Source organism: Stegodyphus dumicola, chromosome 7, assembly GCF_044657685.1.
Source record: "Stegodyphus dumicola isolate Sdum_Otavi_A_Nest chromosome 7, ASM4465768v1".
NCBI classification, from domain to species: Eukaryota; Metazoa; Arthropoda; class Arachnida; order Araneae; family Eresidae; genus Stegodyphus; species Stegodyphus dumicola.
The window spans coordinates 29,965,367-29,987,483 of NC_140774.1; the positions used below are offsets into that span (position 1 = coordinate 29,965,367).

The 22,117-nt window shown below is 33.7% G+C and overlaps 1 protein-coding gene across 1 annotated transcript in view; it reads left to right on the forward strand.

Moving 5' to 3' along the window:
* The window catches only part of LOC118200866 (glyoxylate reductase/hydroxypyruvate reductase-like), an 83,970-nt gene that overhangs the window by 53,335 nt on the left and 8,518 nt on the right, over positions 1–22,117 (forward strand). The window contains exons 3-6 of the mRNA XM_085820038.1: positions 4,614–4,686; positions 4,771–4,887; positions 8,239–8,330; positions 10,778–10,858. Coding sequence (XP_085676164.1) covers positions 4,640–4,686; positions 4,771–4,887; positions 8,239–8,330; positions 10,778–10,858 — 337 coding nt within the window. The 5' untranslated portion in view covers positions 4,614–4,639. The remainder of the gene's footprint in view (positions 1–4,613; positions 4,687–4,770; positions 4,888–8,238; positions 8,331–10,777; positions 10,859–22,117) is intronic.

Sequence of the window (22,117 nt, forward strand, 5' to 3'; positions counted from 1 at the left end):
TTAGGGTCTATTATGACTATGTTACTTATGTTCTTGTGTTCTTGAAGGCCTTGTATGCCACTGTAAACTTATTCTGCTTAGTCATAATAAATAGTTTCTGGAGGCAGGGGCTTTAATCCGTGTAAGGCAGACATCATGTCAGCTAGGTAATGGAGCCCCTGTTCTCTGGTTAACAGTCCCCATAGTGTATATAATGTAAACAGAACACTATGACCATAGTCCTGTTTGTGTATAAATTCGTAAATGTATGCATTTATTTGTTGGTTTAGCATAAGATTTGCTTTATGTCATTTATTGCAATCATTGTTTAAGTCTTGCATAGATTGCCTCAGTTGTAGTAGTTAGGTTTCCTGTCCAGGAATCAGTGTCCTGGGCGTGCAGGCCTTGGGCAGGAGGCAGGGTTACGAATTTTCTACATGGACAGATAATTTAAGTGAAATTATACGTGAAATTGTTGTATTTTTCCTGCTAATGTAACATGAAAGGCTGAGAGAAATGATGCTGTGTGGAAAAATAAGAGTATACAGGGGCAAATCTATTTAGCATTAAGTAAATTGCAATCTCGCTGATTTGGCGAGGTATCGCCAAGCTAGCAGCGGTTTTGATGACTAAGTTTTATTGCCAGATTTGGCGAAAAATCGCCAAAAGTCACCAAACTTGGTGATAATTCGGCGATACTTTTGTCCGGTCCCTTGTATCACCGTAACAGGTATTGTAATTGATCACTATATTAGCTGTAACTGTATTCGGCCCTCATATGCTTTCCAGTAATTTCGAGAAGCAGAAAGTACTAGAAATATCTCGTCAACCGGTTGAAAACTATATAGGATCGGAGAGAAAGCATTGGTAAAAGTATAGTTTACGGTACCCCTTGGAGTAACTTGGCCATTTTTGGCGGTACATGGATACCGATTTTGTGCAATTCTTTGACTAGTTATTTTGGCTTGCGAAGCGGGCTACACAAAGCCAAAATAACAAGACAAACAATTGCACAAACTCGGTATCCATGTACACATCGACTTATTTTCACTTGAAAAAAAAATCCCCGAATTGCACAAAAATGGCATTGCGCACTCCTTTGACTTTATCCATGTACGTGTCCACCTATTTTCCACTTAAATCCTATAACTGCACAAAAATTGCATTGCGCACTCTTTTAACTTTATCCATGTACACGTCGACCTATTTTCACTTAAAAAGTCAAAGGAGCACCAAATTCTACAATATAGGCAAACAAAAAATACATAATAAAATACATTTTAAACCAAGCAATAAAATAACATAAAAAAGGAAAAACATGTTATACATTTAAGCACTACCAAAAGGAAGTATTCACTTACCATGATTTTCGAGTTCGCTTCGTACACCCAGAGTCACGTAGAAATCAAAATATCAATCGTACTCAAATGACTTTTTTCAAACCAGGTGCTCTTTCTGATCGAACGCTCCACATAGTGACCATCTGAACCTTTCTTCTTACAAACCCGTTCAATTCCATCTAAACGGTTTTTACGTTCGACTAGACGCATATCCTTCCTACATACAAGACACTTATAATGGCTACTAAGTAAACCTTCATTTACACACCAGTCAATTAAAGCAATATTATTTCCCCTTTCGCTCCAAATCGTACACAAACTTCAAATCAATCTTACTATATTCCGCCATTCTACCGTCTAAAGAATCAAACCAACACACACCACGAAAACGCTTACAAATCATCCCATGATTCAAAATTTCTCAGAATCATGCACCTGATTACATCACAATAGGGTTTCCATAACATTCAACTACTCAGGCTACCATAAATGAAACAACAACTTGGCGAAAAATCAAACAACATCTTCGCCATAATACAAGGGGTACTTTAAAGTCTACTCTACCCAGAGCTTTCAGTCCATCAACTGTAGTGTTGCGTTCTTAGTTCAGCATGAGTTCGGAGTACTGCATGGAGGTAGGAAAGGGAGGAGGGGCCATTCCGCGCTAGAAGTGAAGCACTGCTTTGAAGCTTGGGTCACCAGACGGGGTGTTCTTTGTTTACATTCAGAAGCTCGCTTAACAAGATTCTGATAGTATTTCGACACACGACAGTTCCATAGAAATCGAAAAAGAGACACTCTCGCATGAAAGAAACATTCATAGTGGATATAGCAATTTGTATTCATAGTGGATATAGCAATTTGTATGGATAATAGCAATTTGTATAGTTTACTGACATTTACGCAAAAATCACATCTTGGTTATTTTTCGATAACTAACAACAGCGATTTTGATTATGAATTTGTTTTATAAAATTCTAAGCTGTTGCACTACAAAAATATAGATTTTAAGAAAATTGCTAAAAGAGATCTGCCAAAATTTATTTTCTAGAAGATTTGAAAAGTTTGAAACTTGATGGCTAAATGTAAATATAAAATTATGTATGTTAAAATATTTGTAATTAGGCACATAGGTCAGATTAAGTTTTTATTAAATAGAGTAACGCATGCAAGGGCTATCTGCCTAAAGAGAGAGATGCCATCGTGGAGGAATTTTGAAGAAAAACTGACCTTTGAGTGGGTATTAAAAATAACACTTATAATTTTCATTCAAATTATATTCATATATATTTTTTATGTAAAACTTTCTGGTGTATGCTAAATTAGTGTAAATTACGTTATACACGAAAAATATAGTGATTGCACAGAAATTAAAGATTTGCACATGCCGGAAATGATAAATAGGAAATATGTATGGGTATTTATGCATGTACTTGCAAATAGCATGTATCTGCCTTTGACAAAATACTTAAATATTCATTAAATTATTTATAAATGTATTTCAAATGAAGAATTTATTCACTTATAAACAAACAACTGTGAAAGTACTGTGAAGAAATCTAATGATTAAATGTATCTAATTTATAATGATTATAAATGTTATCTAAATATATAATAACCTTAATATTGAATTGTAAACATAAATTGAAATCCTGTTGACAAATACGTTATAAAACTATTTAAGCAAGAATTGTTCGTATTGGAAAGCAATCTGTTAAAAGGTATTGTAAAGCAAATGCTATGAGATGCGCACTTAAGAACGTAATAAAGAGTTTTGGAATATGTATTGTTGAAATGAAGGGTAAAAAAAAATCTGATAAGTATAATTAAAAGAATTATTTCCCTTACATTTTATAATAACTCGGTTATAAGTTTTAAATAATACTTAAAAAAAAAAAAACTTATTTTATTCCCTTTCAGAAATGTTCAGAGAGAGTCAAATACTATTTAATACCTATTTAATTATTAGGAATTAGCGAAATACTTATTTAAAGTATTTCGCTAATTCCTAGTAATTCTCTAATTTAAAATGAACCGAATAGAGCATTAATTATAAATTGACTTACATTTTTCGATTTAAAAGAAGCCAAAAAATCATGCCATATTTAAGAAAGTATTTTAGGAAGAAGCTCTATAAATAGAAAAGAAATAATGCATAATTTGAATATTAATAATACAATAAACTTTGATCTTAATTTTTGTACCTTAACTGAATAAAATCGAATTACCTTAATTTTTTTTTCTAATGTAATTAACGAAAACTTGTGAAAATATTTCATTCAAATTAAACCATTCTGAGAAAACTGTCCTGTGAAAAGTATAGCATTTAATTCCGTTCAGAATGAAATGTTGTTTAAAAATATGTTGTTTTCACATACTTAGGACTCTGAAGTGTTGTAGAAAAAGAAAATATATACATTTGTATGTATATTTGCGACGTAATTACAAAATATTTACACCCGAACGCGTCAAATCCCATAGAACTCAATGGTAAATGACCCAATGTTTTGGTCACCACGTAGGGATCGCCGGTGCTTCAGAGCAGGGTACGGAGAAACTTGTTTAGGGCGACTCCATCTTACTCCTACCTCCATGGAGTACTGAGATATCTGCAGATTAGCTTGGCTCTTTAGATGCGCTTTGCATTGCGTTGCGTTAAACATTCTTAATAGTTTTAAATGTGACTACTGACTGTACTCTGTGATGCTGTGTTTTTGCGGGAAGTTCGAGAACCATGAAGTGTTTCCTTTGATAAAATAAATTGTATGAACCTAGCTTTGGATCTGTGTGCGTTCAATCTACTGCGAAGCCATACGAGCGCAACAGTGTCACCAATCAGAGTTATGATAATGATGCATGTGAGGTAATTCTGTCATCAACAGCTCTTTCAAAAATAGCACTTAAACGTATATATGCATTTTACCTTCGATCGTTCAGCTCAAATACATAAAGTGTTAAAACTTCACGCAGCACACGCTAAATGCATTGTCTTCGTGATATGTTCGCATTCAGTCGGTTTTCCTTCTTGCAAACCAATATAACTTGCTAGAAGTCACATGGATAAACAAAGCATAAAATGCTCACATTCCATCAATTTACATTTTATATCAATCTATCTTGATATTAATTAGAATTGATTTTAAAGCATCACCGAAATTATAGTAACATTTCTCGCTCTCTACATTAAACAGATTTTTATAATTTTCTCAAAACGTTTCAACGTAGTTACAAGGAAAGTCTAACTGTCTAGGAAAGTATAACTCTCTAATAATATACACTTTTAATCACTTCTAGGACCTCATCTGAAAGTAATAGCAACTATGTCTGTAGGATACGACCATATTGATCTCGAAGAATGTAAGAAAAGGTATATTTTTTCTGTTCTCTGTAAGTAAACATTTATAAATAAACTATCACGCATTTTTCCTCATTTACATTTTCTCTTTTCCAGGAATATTGCTGTGAGCAACACTCCTCATGTGTCTACAGATTCCGTAGCCGAATTCACCGTTCTACTTATGCTTGCTGTTGGAAGACGTTTATTTGATTCTGCAGCAGCTATCAAAAAGTAAGGAGGGGTTGATATATTAAAAGTAACGTATTTGCTATTTAACATCTATATCATGTGCGTTTTTAAGTTTTGCTCTAGCATTGCTTTAATTATACGAAATTATTTTTGTAACCTAAAGAGTACATGTTTAAGCGAAAACAGAGGATTGAAATTTATTTTATAAATATTTAATCCATTATAAGCAGTGGTTTTCTTATGTATTGTTATGTTCTTAGTCACAAGTATTGTCTCACCATAGCACAGACCAAATAGACATTTTGCACTAAAAAAACATGAAACTTCAACTATACCTTTGTTGGGTTTGAATCTAGATTTTCCACCACATCAGTGATCGCTTACTTCCGCATAATATAAACCTTCGGCTCTAGTATAGAATTGGGGGCCCCTTCGATTAGCGACAATTTTTTTTTGGACAAATTTAAGGCAGTGCGAAATGCCTAGTTTGTGCAATTCAGGGATTTTTTTTTAAGTGAAAACAGATCGATGTGTACATGGACACACAGTTTTTGCAATTCTTCGACTTCTTATTTTGGTTTGGTGTAGCATCCACCTTGAAATTGTGCCTTCCTGGCACCGATCTTGGCGTCAAAAAAGAATCACCAAAAAATAAGGGGCACCCAATTGTAAACTTTTACCAAACCTTCTTCCTATGTATGTTCTTATCAAAAAAAAAAAAAAAAAAAAAAAAAAAAAAAAAAAAAAAAAAAGAAAAAAAAGAAAAAAAAGAAAAAAGAAAAAAAAAAAAAAGAAAAATTATCGAGAGTAAAATTCTATAAAATTTGGGAAGCTTATAAGGTATTTCTTCCGCCTTCTTAGCATGCATTCATGGTGTAGTGGTCTACACGCTGGGCGCGTATTCCAGAGGTCTGTGGTTCGATTCCCGGCGAATGCTCATTTTTCAATCTTTCTTACTTCCTAAAGAAATCCTAATGTCTCTACAAGCTTAATAACTGCATCTAATTTTGTTATGTCTTTTTTCATCACAATTCACAAACTCATTAATTCTATTGATGGCAGTTCTAGTTTTTTAGCTGCTGTTAAAGCTTCAGCGCTATTGCATTTACAATTCTTAAAAATATCTGAATGGCTTACTGATGCATTTAAAAGCTAAAATACGTATATCAATGCGCGATGGATAGCCAGGCTGTCTTAGTAGGTTTATAAAATAATCCTCGTTTCATTATACGCTCATTAATCCATCAACCTAAGAAACTCTTCTTCAACTATTCTTCACCAATTTTTATTTGCAAATGTAAATCAAGGACATCACTTGCAAAGGGGAGAAAAGGACATCATTTGCAAAATCTGGTATGCGCCATCATTGTAGATATTACAAATGACGCTGCTTAATGTGGCTTAGTGCATGCGATGCATATGAGTAACTGCTGCCAATCTGGATGTAACCGCTATTTTTCCCTCGGTACTAGGCTAAGGAGTTATAATATATAAGAAATCCACATTGATTAAATAAATTGAATATTTCTGTTGGTTATGTAATTTTCCTTTCTTCCATTTTCTGATTCTCCCGTTATTCATATGCATATATATTTGCATCAACCGCTGAAAACTGGTCGTTTGTCCGAATTCTGTTCTTGAAGAACGATCTGGTTGCATAGTTTTCTGTAGATATGTAAAATGAATGCCATCCAGTTTCCCACAGAAAGCCTTTTACGAAGGCATTCCTGCTACAACTGATAGTCCTTACTTGTTTGCTATAATCAGTTAACCAACCAACCAATTTCCTATCATTTTGTCCTTCCTAAGAAGGATTAGAGGGCTTTGTTAATTAATCAGCTAATTAAATGAATAATCATTCTTTTGGATATCATTCCTTTCATCCCAAAATGCAGCTATATTTTACATTGTTTCTCAGAAAGAAAATAAACCTCGCTTGAAGAACGTAGTTTAAGTCCTCGTGCAAATGTTTTAGAATGGAATATGCACATAATGAAGAACATGAAAAATGTGTGTTAAAGAGGGCCTATCAAGAGCAAAGTTTGACGGTAAATGTTTTAAATGGTAAATGGGAAGTACAATCCAATGAAACGCGTGCATTTAGTGGTCATGAAAGATAAAATATCATGCCAGAATACTTGTTAGAACTGTGAAAATAATTAAATGTTCATCACGTCGCTTTTCTTCATCTTCAGCCATATGACCCCGTCGATAAGGGCAGAATTCCATTCGAAGCGTTACGAGAAGACATGTTGTTATTGCTGTTCAGGAGAATTTTATTGCTTACTATTTAACCGCGAGTATCTCGATCCCGTTTAAAGTTGTACCTGCCGTGATCAGTATGAAATTGTTTTCAATTAATAATGTCGTCTTCAATAATGTACAATGGGTGATAGACGGAAATGACCAATTAGTACGTATCTGATGGTGAAGCAAAGCGCGCTCTTGAATCACCAATTTTTTATGGCGCCTGATGTCATGCGGTATGAAAAACTGGTGATTTTCATTGTGCCGACAATGTGATCAGGTTTTTGGTCGACATCTGGCCTGTTTTATCTCCATATACTATCAATGAGTTGTGTAATATATCCAAATTACGGCATGTAACTGCTTGTATCAAAACTGAAATGACACTACAGGATCCGATTTCTTCAGTTCGCCGACTGATGGCGGCTAAATGAAATATCCCATTCTACCATCTTGATTCTTCATATTTTCCTTTTGTTTTTCCAGACATTCTTTTATCTGACGCAGAGTAAAAGGGCGCTGTGGCGCGCTGTCACTCTCTTTCCATTCGACACAAGTCAAGTTGCGTGAACGATATTACTTTTAACAAATGATTTTCTTATTCACTTTATAATACCTAATGGTTAGAAATTTCTTTTCTTATTTTTATACATTATGCATAACAGCAGGTTTACAAACTTTTTCAGCATGTCTTTTTTAGTAACTTATTTCATTTGTATTTTATTTCTATACATTATATCCAACTTAAGTCACTGTGTCTGTAGATTCACCGAAAATGATGGTTCAGTTTGAGGTGTAATGAGTAGTTTATTTTCATAAATTTATTTATTGTATATTATAGTGCACTTATAGCCTGGATTTCGAAGCAGTCAAAAAATAAATATTTTGTTCAAGTAAATTTGAAATATTATATCAATAAGCTCCGTTTGTTATTTTTAGATGCGCAGAAGAATAAAACAAAACTACTGAAAACTCTCAGAATTTAAAGATTCGTTATTTAATTTGTTAATAGTTCCTAATAAGGCGTTTAATTCCTTTAATGACATTTAATCATTCAGTATAGAAGAATGAGAAAATAATAATGGTATAATAAATAGTAGCTGCTATTTTTATTCAATTTTTCAACATAATATTTTCTCTCATTAGAGGCGAATGGGTTTACAGTTGGAGCCCTTTGTGGTTATGCGGTCAAGGTCTTAAAAATGCAACTGTGGGGATAGTTGGCATGGGAAGAATAGGTGAGTATACATGTTTTTTGGATTATGCAATATTGTTTTATAATGCCATAGTGTTTATCTGATAAGATTTTCACTGCATTTACATTCAAACTTCATTTTTATAATTCACATTAATTTTACTATCTGGTTTTACAACGCTAGGATCAAATCGTCGCTGACAAGTTGTTTCGACGTGAATCAGAATTATTTATTTTAAAGATGTAAGATAGAATTTGAATAACAAAGAATGCTTACATTTAATTTATACATATAAAATTAGCTTCTAAATGACTTCATTTATTCCGTGATTTTTTGTTTTATAAAATGTTATTAGTTGAGGTTTGCGAGTTATAATCATCTTCGCTATTAGGTTAGTGTATTCTAATTTATGTTATTTAATGTTTGGAAGTGATCGCGATTCAAGCTAATCTTGATTTGAAAGAAAGTTACACTAAAAATTAAAATATACACTGCGGGAAAAAAAAAAAAAAAAAAAAAAAAAAATGGGGATAGTTCTATATTTCTTGTTCTACTGGGCCGATTGACAAAATTCAAATTGCGTTTTTCATGTCTCGAAAGCCCGACGATATATATTAGATTTTTATACAGCATTGTTATAACATAGGTATTTTGACACAAAATTGGACTTTTTCTGAAATAAGATACCAATTTTTTTTTTCATATTTCGATTCTACAACTCATATTATGTCCATATATTAAATTTTGTAAAATTTGGTGCGAAATTTAAAGAGAAATTCAAAAATTTGTCTTGGCGCAATTTTTCGGTTTGCGCCAAGAATAATTCACTTGGCGCACTTTTTAATATATGGCAACCAACTTTCCTTTCCCTTCTATTATACCGGAGCGGAAAAAAAAGCACCTCGTTCCTACCTTTTTACATTGTGCAAGAGCGGGAAAAAAAGTCACATCGTTCTTACTTTCAAATAATTTTAGCAAAGTGTCTAAACCACATTTGATGTTTTATCATTTTCAACAAATATGTCAAATTTATAATCGCGCCAATATATAAATTCACGTATATCTTAGGAAATTTTGAATAAAAAACTGTTATGTTTTGCAGGTATGCTTAGAAATACGTCTATTTTAAGATGATGGTAAAAATTCTATAGATTATAATTCAAAATTGTTTGACAAATTTATAAAAATTATTTTAAAATACAAATTTTAAAAATAAATCATAAAAAATGGGTGAATTTTATTTAGAATGAACTTGAATTTCGAAATGTGAAAGGAAGAATCAAATAAGTTTAATAAAAAAAAGAGAGATCAATAAATATATACCAAACTCAGTTAACACTGAGGAGCTAAAATTTTGAGAGTTTAATTTCTTTTTTTTTAATGGGACCGGTGGCGCAGTGATTAGCGCATCGCGCAGCAGTTGCAGTTTCTCAAAGACAAAATCAATACTTGAAGATACAGACGAAGTGAAAAATAGGTAATTATTAACCATAAGGTAGAAAATGTATTCAAAAATACATAAATTATGGTCCGGGGTTTCGACTTCCGGGCTGGGCAAGGTCGACTTAGCCTTTCATCCGTTGATTTCCATCACTTGGGTCGATAAAATCAATGCCAAGTTCGCTTGGGGACTAAACACTGGGAGTCCTGCGACAAGCTGATCACTTGTTCCGGGTATATGCTTACACACCCCGGGGCCTACGGTCAAGAAAGCAGATTTCGGGCACTGCAGGCCTTGGTCCATTAAGGCTGTTACGCCACTCAGTTTAGTTTTTTTTTTTTAATTTTTTAAAAACTACTCTTGCGATTTTTACAAAACTTGGAAGTTTGGCGTAATTTGTGTCGTAGAATTTAAATATGGGAAAAAATTGATATGTTATATCAGAAGAAGTCCGATTTTGTGTCAAAATACCATATTAGAACAATGCTATATACTATAAATCTAATACATATCCTAAGTTGCGCTTTCGGGACATGAAAAACCGAAGTTAAATTTCGTCAATTGGCCCAGTGGAACGGGAGATAACTGCCCCCTTTCTTTCTCCCCCCTTTTTTGTGTGTGCAGTGTACATTCGACACTTTAATCGGAAGGAAGTGTCTAATTCAAAAGTATTTCTTCAAATCTTTAGACTAACTAATTTCATAATTTATTTATTTTTGAATACATTTTCTACCTTATGGTTAATAATTACGTATTTTTCACTTCGTCTGTATCTTCAAGTATTGATTTTGTCTTTGAGAAAAAGTAAAACAAGTTATTTCTGATAAAACATATTATTAATTTGTTTTACCATTTCGTGAAGTACCATAAAAGTCTGATTTTTAAAAGTGTGTACAGGAAAATTTATGTTTATAATTTCGAAGCCACACAAAATACTTTCAGTTTACTTTATAAATATTTGAAAATTTACTTGAAAACTAAATAACGAATAAACTATTGTCCCTAAATTGCAACACCATAAATATAAATCTTATTTGCGCTGTTGCAGGTCAAGCTGTGTTAAAAAGGCTTTTGCCATTTGAAGTGGAAAAGGTTCTGTATTACGATGTATTTCACCCCATAAAGCCAGGTAAGATACAAACTTAGTTATGTAAAATAATTAAGTCTGGGTTCATCTATTCTTTTATGTGTGATGATATTATATGTCTAACATGCTTATTTAAATACAATTCAAGAATATTAAATGTCGGTTAAAGTCCTAAAAATAAAAAATAAAAATTAAAAAAGAGGAAACAATTATTTAGTAATAGTGTGCTGTTCTAAGTGCAGAATAATAATAATAATTTAAAAATGAACACGCTTTTTAGTCCAAAGAGACTTTGTCCCTGAAAGATTATTGTTTTCGTTTTACGATTGTGCGTTGGTTCACTATAAATGTCATTTCACTTTTCAAACTTTTGCCACCAAACGTTAGAGTCCTGCATTATATTTGAAGAAATTAAATAATGAAAAATCTGCATAAATGTATGCATATTTCTCGCACTGAGATGAAACAACGGTACCTAGAGCCATCCAATTTTGAATGGCGTAATCCTACTGCGAATATGGGCATCTGGAAACCCAAATTTGCAATTTGGAATTTGGTTTATTATCGATTTCATATTTTGTAAAACTTTAACGAATTTTTGATTAACAAACTCAAGGATTTCAAAGCGAGCAATGGCAACGTTGTACAGAAAAAACATTTTTATCTCCAACGCGCTGTATCAGAAATTCTATCGATATGCTTAATTTAAATTAATTTGCAAGACTCTGTATCAGAAATTATAAGGATATGCTTAATTTAAAACTATTTTGCGATATTGCTCTTTAACTGAATTTTATGGTTTAAGTGCAAAGAACGTGATATTTAATAAATAAAAGTAACAGACAAAATGTAAAAAAGAAAAAAACACTCCCTTTGAACATAATTTAAAATCTGAAACCTTTCAGATTTTTAAACTTTTTTCAGTTTTTACTTCCTTGTACGAAGTAAAAAGGAAGTATTGTAATCGCGAAAAGTTTCAGGCAGCATATTTCAACGAAAATATCCATTTTGACAGCTATCGAATGCAATTTAACGATGTTTTTGCGTGATATCTGTACGTAAGGACAGAATAAAATACTCTTTTCCTTAAAAAAATAAATAAATAAATAAATAAATAAATAAATAAAAATAAATCTGATGTGTACACCACATGACTTCCTTGTACGGAATATTAAAGTATACGCGTTTTTTCTTCCATTTCATTTAAACTTATTGGATTGAATTAAATCTACTTCGCCGACAGCGCATAAACCACAATAGAATAAATGCATTCTTTAAAATTCACTCTATTTGTTTACCATAGCGAAATTCTGGCGCTAGGTTCACGTAACAGTATTATATTTCGTTCATATTATAACTCAGAATGCACAAAATTTATATCATTTAAAGAATTATCTAATCGTTGCCACATGTTCTATTCAAATACTATAATAAAGCTAGAATGATGTATAAAAGAAATTAAGCAAACAAAACAAAAAAAGGACAGTTTTTCATAGACGATTGAGTACTTCTCATTCAATTAATTCAGTTCTCACTTCGCGAGAAGGCAAAAATACATAAAAAGTCAAAATATCTGTATCAAAAATTACGAAGTAACTCTTAAACACTTATTTCCTGGAAAAAATTCCACAAAGGATTAAGCATGATTTAATTCGCAATAATAAATGAAGGCGTTATCTTTGTTGTTGCGAAGCTAAGTTTCTCTAGATTGGCAACAAATCTACTATTCTGCTGTTTCAAATGTAAACAAGCAATGGCCGCCATCAAAAACATTATTAGGCTTAGCGGCACTTAAACGACTTTAAAATTGTTGATAATTCTAAAAATATTGCATACAGATTTACGAAAGGCATAAAAACCTTAACCGGAAGATAACAACAACATAATTCAATCATTTTTAAAACAAAAAATGTACAATTTACAAACATATAAGAGTAATGAAACTGAGATCACTGAGCCGGGTAACAAAGTGGATATATATATAAATATATTTATGTACGTTTAGTGCGGCCGATTGCAACCAAAATACGAGGTGCACATCTACATGTATTAGCAGTCCTACATACAAAATTTCAACGTTCTGAGGCTACTCGTTTTTGAGTTATGTGAGATACGTACGTTCGTACATACGCCACGAAAAATTCTTTTCAGAATTCATTTTAAAGCAGTTTTATAATTTTTTTGGAGGAAAAGAGTCTTTTATTCTGTTCTTACGTACAGATATCACGCAAAAACATCGTTAAATTTCATTCGATAGCGGTCAAAATGGATATTTTCGTTGAAATATGCTGCCTGAAACTTTTCGCGATTACAATACTTCCTTTTTACTTCGTACAAGGAAGTAATTTTAAAACTGCTTTAAAATGAATTCTGAAGAGAATTTTTCGTGGCGTCTGTACGAACGTATGTACGTACGTACGTATCTCGCATAACTCAAAAACGAGTAGCCTCAGAACGTTGAAATTTTGTATATAGGACTGCTATAACATGTAGATGTGCACTTCGTATTTTGGTTGCAATCGGCCGCACCAAACGTATATAAATATATTTATATACATATCCACTCTGTTACCCTGCTCACTGATCTCAGTTTCTTTACTCTTATATGTTTGTAAATTGTACATTTTTTGCTTTAAAAGTGATTGAATTATAATGTTCTTATCTTCCGGTTAAGGTTTTTATGCCTTTAGTAAATCTGTATACAATATTTTTAGAATCATCAACAATTTTAAAGTTGTTTAAGCGCCGCTAAGCCTAATAATTATTTTGATGGCGGCCATTGCTTGTTTACATTTGAAACAGCAAGATAGTGGATTTGTTGCCAATCTACAGAAACTTAGCTTCACAATAACAAAGATAAAGTCTTTATTTATTATTGCGAAGGAATTTTTTCGAGGAAATAAGTGTTTAAGGTTTACTTCGTAATTTTTAATATAGATATTTTGAGTTTTTATGTATTTTTGCCTTGTCGCGAAGTAAGAACTGAATTAATTGAATGAGAAATACCCAATCGTCTGTGAAAAACTGTTTCGTTTTTGTTTTGTTTGCTTAATTTCTTTCATGCATTGTTCTAGCTTTATTATAGTATTTGAATAGAACATGTGGCAACGATTAGATAATTCTTTAAATGATATAAATTTTGTGCAGTCTGAGTTTTAATATGAACGAAATATTATACTGTTAAGTGAACCTAGCGTTAGAGTGTCGCTATGGTAAACAAAGTGAATTTTAAAGAATGCGTTTATTCTATTGTGTTTTATGCGCTGTCGGCGAAGTAGATTTAATTCAATCCAATAAGTTTAAATGAAATGCAAGAAAAAATGCATATAATTTAATTTTCCGTACAAGGAAGTCATGTGGTGTACACATCAGATTATTTATTCTTGACTTAATGGCCTTAATGCAATAATGCATGATCAGGAGTGCTAAAAGGTGCTATCACCTCTCCGTCCGGTAATTGGTGCATACAAACCTGCATGAAAAATGCGTGGGGTTATTATTATTATCTTTTTTTTTTTTTTTTTTTTTTGGGCGGAAGAGGACTAAATATAAAATAATACATGAAGTTCACGTGTTTTAATGAAGACCAACGTTCTAATAGTGACAATCTATAAAAACGTATTTCAATATGCTAAACACGAATATTTCCAGTAGTCTTCGATTAATTGATTTTTTCCCCCCACAAAAGCGTAGATGAGGTTAATGTTTATGATAGATAGAAGGCCCACTCACCGTTTGCAAAAAATAATACGATTACATGAAATAATATTTTTTGTAATATCCGAACACTTTCTCATTTAGGAATGGATCATCAATTTATAAGCTTGATTGGACGAACTACGTTTACAGTATTATCGAGTAAATGGAGATATTACTGTGTACAACAGACTGTGACGTGGTGGATGCTTCAGTGGGAACGGAATCAACACTGGTATTGGTGATGCATGACTTTAATTACACAACATTACACAGATACAACATTTAATTAATACATTTAGAAAAACTTGAGTACATATCCGAGTTGGTGACACGATCAGAGACGTTAACGATGATAGCACTCGTCATCACTGGACAAATTTAGTCTCCACACGTCAGCTCGCTGGCGGAGCTTCCCAAACTCTCTCTCACTGACAGGCGTCTCACAGAAATCTCATCTCTTTACGCATGCGTAATTCTCAGTTAAGTCGTTGCCATTCACAGTTCTTTAAATAAGGTGTTAAAATGAATTATAGTACTCGTAGTGTGAGGAGTTTGCTAACGACGTTCTCTCTAGTCAAGAGCATCATAGGTCTTTCTAGTAGAGTTCAGGAGCGTTCTTTACAGACTAACTCCTTCCGCCTCCAGATTTTGTTTTCCTCGGACACAGAGGAAACAAAACTTTGCAGGATAAAATAGAAGTTCAGGCAGGCGTTCGCTACAAACAAACACATTCCGCCTCCAGTTTTTGTTTCTCCGGACACAGGAGAAGTAAACCTTCACAGTTCACAGTTTCTGGTTTCAATACAGATTGTTCAACATTTTACCAGTTAATTTTAAACTACACTGTTATAAAGGCTCTCCACTCTCATAACCAGGCCATCATAAAAAGAACACAATAAAAATACACATACAATATATGAAAAACCAAAACAAAAATTTTGTCTTTATGAATATATGAAGCTAACAATTTACTATATAGTATGAATTTAAAAAAAATACAATATACATAATCAAATAACAAAACAATTTAAAAGAAATGATAACTAGTCTATTTAACTGGCATGTACAGAGTTTCTACTTAAGCAGTCTACATTTAAGTTGTCACTTCCCTTTTTATGATGTATCGTAAAATTATAAGATTGCAAGGCTAAGGCCCAGCGTAATAATCGACCATTTCTACCTGCATTATCTTTTAGCCATACTAGGGGATTATGGTCCGTTTGAACTGAAAATTTAGTCTGCCCATCACCCTTTCAGTTTTTTTATTCCATACAGAATTGCGGCACACTCTTTTTCAGGGGTCGAATACTTCCGCTCACTATCAGTAAATTTTTTACTGAGATACAATATGGGATGTTCTTTTCCTTTATCATCCTTCTGGGCTAAAACAACACCATATCCTTGATCTCGGTCAAGATCCTTGATCTTGATCCTTGATTAGATCCTTGATCTGATGCGTCTGTCTGTAGTATAAATGGTTTAGAAAAATCGGGTGCATGTAGCACAGGCCTACTAGATAGCTTTTCTTTTAACGATTTGAATGATTCATTACATTCATCATTCCAAACAATTTTACCCTTTTTCTTATTCCCTTTTAACAAATCTGTCAAAGGTGCGGCTATAGCATAGGTATATATTGTATGTAGTATCCAGCTAACCCTAAGAAAGCTCTAATCTCAGTTTTAGTTGTGGGAACAGGAAAGTTTTGAACCGCTTCTATTTTTAGTTCTGCTGGAGAACGTTTTCTTCGACCTACTATGTGAACGAGATATTGCACTTCTTGTGCAAACTTGCACTTAGAGGGTTTAATAGTTAAATTGGCTTTTCTTATTCTTTCTAAAATTTCATGTAAATGTTCCTCCCACGTTTCAGAAAAAATAGCAATATCATCTAAATAAGGGGTCGCATATTTCTCACATCCGCACAATATTTCGCTCATCATTTTACTGAAATAATAAGGAGCATTTTTAAGCCCAAATGGCATGCGCAAAGGCCTATATACACCAAAATTTGTAGCAAATGCAATTTTCTGCGCTCTAGGGGTCAGCGGAATTTGCCAATAACCTTTAGTTAAGTCTATCAAGGTGATAAATTTGGCTGCTGCAACAGTTTCAACACGTTGTTCTATATTGGGGATCGGATAGAACTCAGTACGCGTTATTTCGTTTAACTTTCTGTAATCAATACACGGCCTAGGATCCCTACCTGGTGCTTCAACAAGGATCATGGGTGAAGTATACTCAGAGGGTCCTGGTTCAATAATCTTGTATTTTAACATTTTTTCGATCTCGACTTTAAGAATTTCGTTCTGTCGATTTGTCATTCTATAAGGCTTATGCTGTACGCGTTTGTCACTGATTAGTTCGATATCATGTTCGACTAAATTTGTTTTCCCTGGAATATTCGAAAATATAGCAGAAAACTTTACCAACAACTTTCCCAACTGCAGGATTTGTTCATCACTAAGTCTTTCTTTAAGATTATCTTTTGCTATTATTTCATTAAAATCAAACACATTGGGGTCGGTTAACATATAAGGAAAATCCTCCTCTAATTCCGAGGGTTCAACTCTCTCCTCGTTGTCAAGGAGCACCATATTCAAAAGTTCAGGTCTCTTATGATAAGGTTTTAACATATTGATGTGATACACTTTATTCCCTTCCTGATTCCCTTCAAAACTAACCACATAGTTTGTTTCTGATAATTTTTTCTCTATTTTCCCCGGCCCTTTCCATTGAGGAGCGAGTTTATGGGGTTGGTTCACTGCTAATACTAATACAGAATCTCCTTGCTGGAATTCCCTTTTCACGGCATTTTTGTCATACCATTTCTTCCTTTTATCTCTCACCTCTTCCATTTTCTCTGTAGCTAATTCTCTACTTTTCTTTAACCTATTGATTAATTCGAAAACATATTCTATTACGGTATCTTCTTTTTCCTGAGGATCTAACCATTTCTCATACAATAATGCGACAGGTGTTCTGAGGTTGGTCCCGTACACTAACTCAGCTGGACTAAATCCTGTACTATCATGCGTTACTGTCCGCAGGGCAAAGAGAACGGCAGGTAATTGTACTTTCCAATTTGGGGCAGCTTCAATACATAATACCTTTAAGACCCTTTTTATTGACCTATGGAACCGTTCTACAGGATTGCTCTGGGGGTGGTAAACCGAACTTCTCGAAATTTTTATACCAAACCTCTTCAAAAATTCAACGGTTAAGCGACTCATGAAAGATTTTCCTTGATCAGTTTGAACCTCCCTTGGAAAACCCATCCGACTAAATACCTGCAAGAGTGCACTTACAACAGATTTCGACGTTATATCCGGTACCGGGACGGCGTCAGGATATTTAGATGCTAAGCACATAACTGTAATAAGATATTTATTACCTTCAGTAGATGTAAGCATAGGCCCGCAAGCATCTACATTAACCTTACTAAAGACTTCCGATATCACAGGTACTATTACCAACGGTGCCTTCTTTTTGTCACTTGCTTTTCCTACACGTTGACAGGAGTCGCATGTTTTAATGAATTCCTCAATGTCTTTATAACAATTTGGCCAGAAAAAATGTCTTAGGAACCGGTCTTTTGTTTTCAGAACTCCTAAGTGACCTGAAGTTCCTTCATGACAAATTGCTTTAATTTGCTCTCTGAGGTTTTCTGGGACAACAATTAAATGTTCTTCTTCTCCTAACTTATTTACCTTCTTTTTTACTAAAACCCCATTTTTAATCCCATAACTTGTTTTACTTCCGCTTTTTACTAGTTCTAGTAAAGGCGCAAGTTCTTTACTTTTTTGTTGTTCATCAATAAAAGTGCTTGAGTCTATTTGAATCGCAGGACTTGTGGGGACACAAAGGTTGACAGGAGGTAATATCTCTCTGTTTTCAGACCTCTCATGAGCATCGTCCTCCTCTTCCAATTCTAACTCATTCTGCTCAAAATTTTGATTCGTCTCACTTAAATTTTCCGCTTCCTTAAATTGTCGTGCTTGAGATCGAGTAACGACCGCATTAACATTACCGACATACGACGAATAAGTTTTCTCAGTTCCTCTGAGAAGAGCCGCTGTCTGGTTGCCTAATATATATCGTCTTTGGTCTAAGTGGTCTCCTATAACAGCTGCTTTGGTGGTTACTGTACCCAAATCGCATTCAATATCTACTTCAGCAACAGGTAAACAAGTCATATGATCATCCAACAAATGTCGAACCCACACATGTTCCCCCTTCATTCTATCTCTGTCTACATATTTCTGACAAATAATATCTACCGTTGCTCCTGTATCTCTTAGAATAGGTACTTCAAAACCATTTATTTACTCTTCCATTTAACGTATAGGGATCTAACAGATTCTTCTCTGATCTCCCGCTTATCCGATACAAATCTGCCTTTTGGGTTTTAAAATTACGGCACTGAGGACGTAAATGGTCAAAAGATCCACATTCATAGCACTGGAGTCTTTTTCTCCTATCAAAATTCGAGTCTGACTTTTTCCCAACATTGCGTGCATCATCATCTTTTTTAAATTGTGTACCTTGAGGGTTTTTTCTATTTTTGAAAACGTTACCAGTGGACTGAAAAACACCCATTTGTCTACCTGATATTTTCGTTTTCAGTTCACCCAATTTCGTTTTCCCAACCATCGTCTTTTTCGCATCTTCAAATTCCTCTATTTTACCCAGCAACAGTTTTGGTGAAGTGATCGTAGCCCATTCATCTATAAAATGTTCCTTAAACTCATTATTAGGCGTGCGCCTTTTAATCTGATCTACCAACAGTAAATCCTTGAGTTGCTCAAATGTTTCGATTTTTAATCCCTTAAGCCACCCATCTAAAAATGTCTTAATTTCGTGATAAAAATCGTACCACGTAGAATCCGGATTTTTCTGAGTCTTAACAAGAAGTTGCCGAAACTTCTCCGCACTTAATTTAAATCTTTGAAGTAGTAATTCTTTAATATGTTGGTAATCTCTAGCCTGTTCTTCAGGTTCCTTAGCAATTATATTATTTACCTCAACCGGAAGGACACCAATGAGATATGACACCCATTGATCCGTGGGCAATTTTAGAACTTTAGCTTGCCTCTCAAAAAGTTCTAAGAATAAACTGATATCATCAGTCTTTAAATTAAACTTGGGCATTAGTTTCTGAAAATTCTGATTAAATACCGTTTCACCTCCAGGTTTAGCAGATTCAGTGTTCTGTTTTGCTTTAAGGCATTCTAGTTCTAACTGTTGCTTTTCAATTTCTTTATTTTGTTGTAGTATCTGAAATTCCCTCTCCCTAGCTTCCTGTTCTAACTGTAATTCTTTCGCTCTTGTTTGCTTCTCTAAGTTTTCCTTTTCTATCCTATCAGTCATAATACGTTCTAACAAATTTTTAACAAATTCTTCTTCATAATTTTTACTATTCGTTATTAAATGTTTTAAATCTATTACTTTCATATCTTCTAAAGCTATTTCCCCAAGTTCTGAAGCGACAAGGAATAGATCCATTTTCTTAGCTTTTCCCAAAAATGCCATTTTCGCAAAAGTACTTGTTCAAAACAAATAACTCAAATAGTTATTCACAAGTAATACACATAAAAATATATCAGAGATATAAAAACACTTTCTTCTTTCTTACAAAATTAGGCAAATAAAAATAAAAGGTTAATAAAAGCATTAATCACTGTGGATTTATTTCCATTCAAACATAAAACGAATAAACAACCTTACTGAATACTTCGTATAAAAAATTAATAACAAATTCTTTTCATTTAGTACAGCCAGACAGAAAAAAACCAGAGTGGCGCCAATAAATATAAACACCTTTAATTAACTATCGTTTTCATGACAGCCACTTCCGTTGGCAATCCACATGGCCAACGCAATTACTACGTAAATTCGATAGGCGCATGTTTAAATCAGAACACTATTAGAACATTTCTTTACTGCTCAAAGCTTTAAAATTAAAAATGAGATGATAGAATTTAACATTCTACTTATCAGAAAATACACATCATATTAAAATACAGCACTGGTGTGCTTTCATGAGAAAACCAAAGTAACAAGTTTTTAATATCTTCAACAAATTATTTCTTTCATAAGAATTTAACATAAATTTTCTTCTAATGACTTAGAAATGAAAATTGCAATATTGGACTGATGTGCTTTCACATATACACAAAATAAATAGTTCAGATTCTATCGCACCAATTGATAGCGAAACGTTAAATATAAATACACTGATGTGCTGTTTATTTACGGGAATGGATTTTTCCCATTATCATACAAAAGAAAAATATCTCGTTAGATATATAAATGCAACACTTTGATTGTTTCAAAACTTTTATGCACTGACGTGCTATAAAATGCACTGATGTGCTACGTGTTAATGGGAAAATGTTTTCCCGAATATACCACAAAAGGAAAATATCTTGTTAGATATACTATAAACCAAACACATTGAGTGTTTAAAACTCTTATGCACTGATGTGCTACTTCTGCTTTGGGAATTGATTTCCCGAATAAGTAATAAATAACTACATTATACACTTCAGGCCTGGAAATGAATATTGTGGAGAACACATACCTGGTCTCTTGTCACACAAATCTCGGTTGGAACCTCCAATTTTTTTTTTTTCTTTCCGTCTGTGACGTCGTGGATGCTTCAGTGGGAACGGAATCAACACTGGTATTGGTGATGCATGACTTTAATTACACAACATTACACAGATACAACATTTAATTAATACATTTAGAAAAACTTGAGTACATATCCGAGTTGGTGACACGATCAGAGACGTTAACGAAGATAGCACTCGTCATCACTGGACAAATTTAGTCTCCACACGTCAGCTCGCTGGCGGAGCTTCCCAAACTCTCTCTCACTGACAGGCGTCTCACAGAAATCTCATCTCTTTACGCATGCGTAATTCTCAGTTAAGTCGTTGCCATTCACAGTTCTTTACATAAGGTGTTAAAATGAATTATAGTACTCGTAGTGTGAGGAGTTTGCTAACGACGTTCTCTCTAGTCAAGAGCATCATAGGTCTTTCTAGTAGAGTTCAGGAGCGTTCTTTACAAGACCATTCGAGTCCAAGGATCCATCCTGGTAGCACATTATGAGTGGCAGTCTCATGATGGTGTGTTCATGTGTAGTGTACTAGAGTAACTAGTGGAAATTGAAATCTCTTTAAGGACATAAAAAGTAGGTGTTATTACATACCATTTGCATTTGTAACCTTTTACGTGTACTGTGATGGCATTAGCTGAACAGTTCTAACATTTTAGTTCCAAGTTCACCATATCATAGTACATGTACTCAGGTATCCAGCATTGGAGAACAGAATATCTAAGTCATGCAGTGGACGGGAAGAAGAGTCAGGCAAAACTGTGCAAGGAAAATGGGCTAACACAGTGGTTCCCAAACTGTGCGCCGCGACACCCAGGGAGCCATGGCCTCTTCACAGGGGCGCCGCGAGATATTGTAAAAGCTTCATAGTTAATTGAATCAAGACATTTGGTCTAACTAACCAAAAAACAAAGTGATAAGCTAAAAATATCTAGATTTTTTGTGTGGTTTGCTTTTACTTGACCCTGTATAAAAATA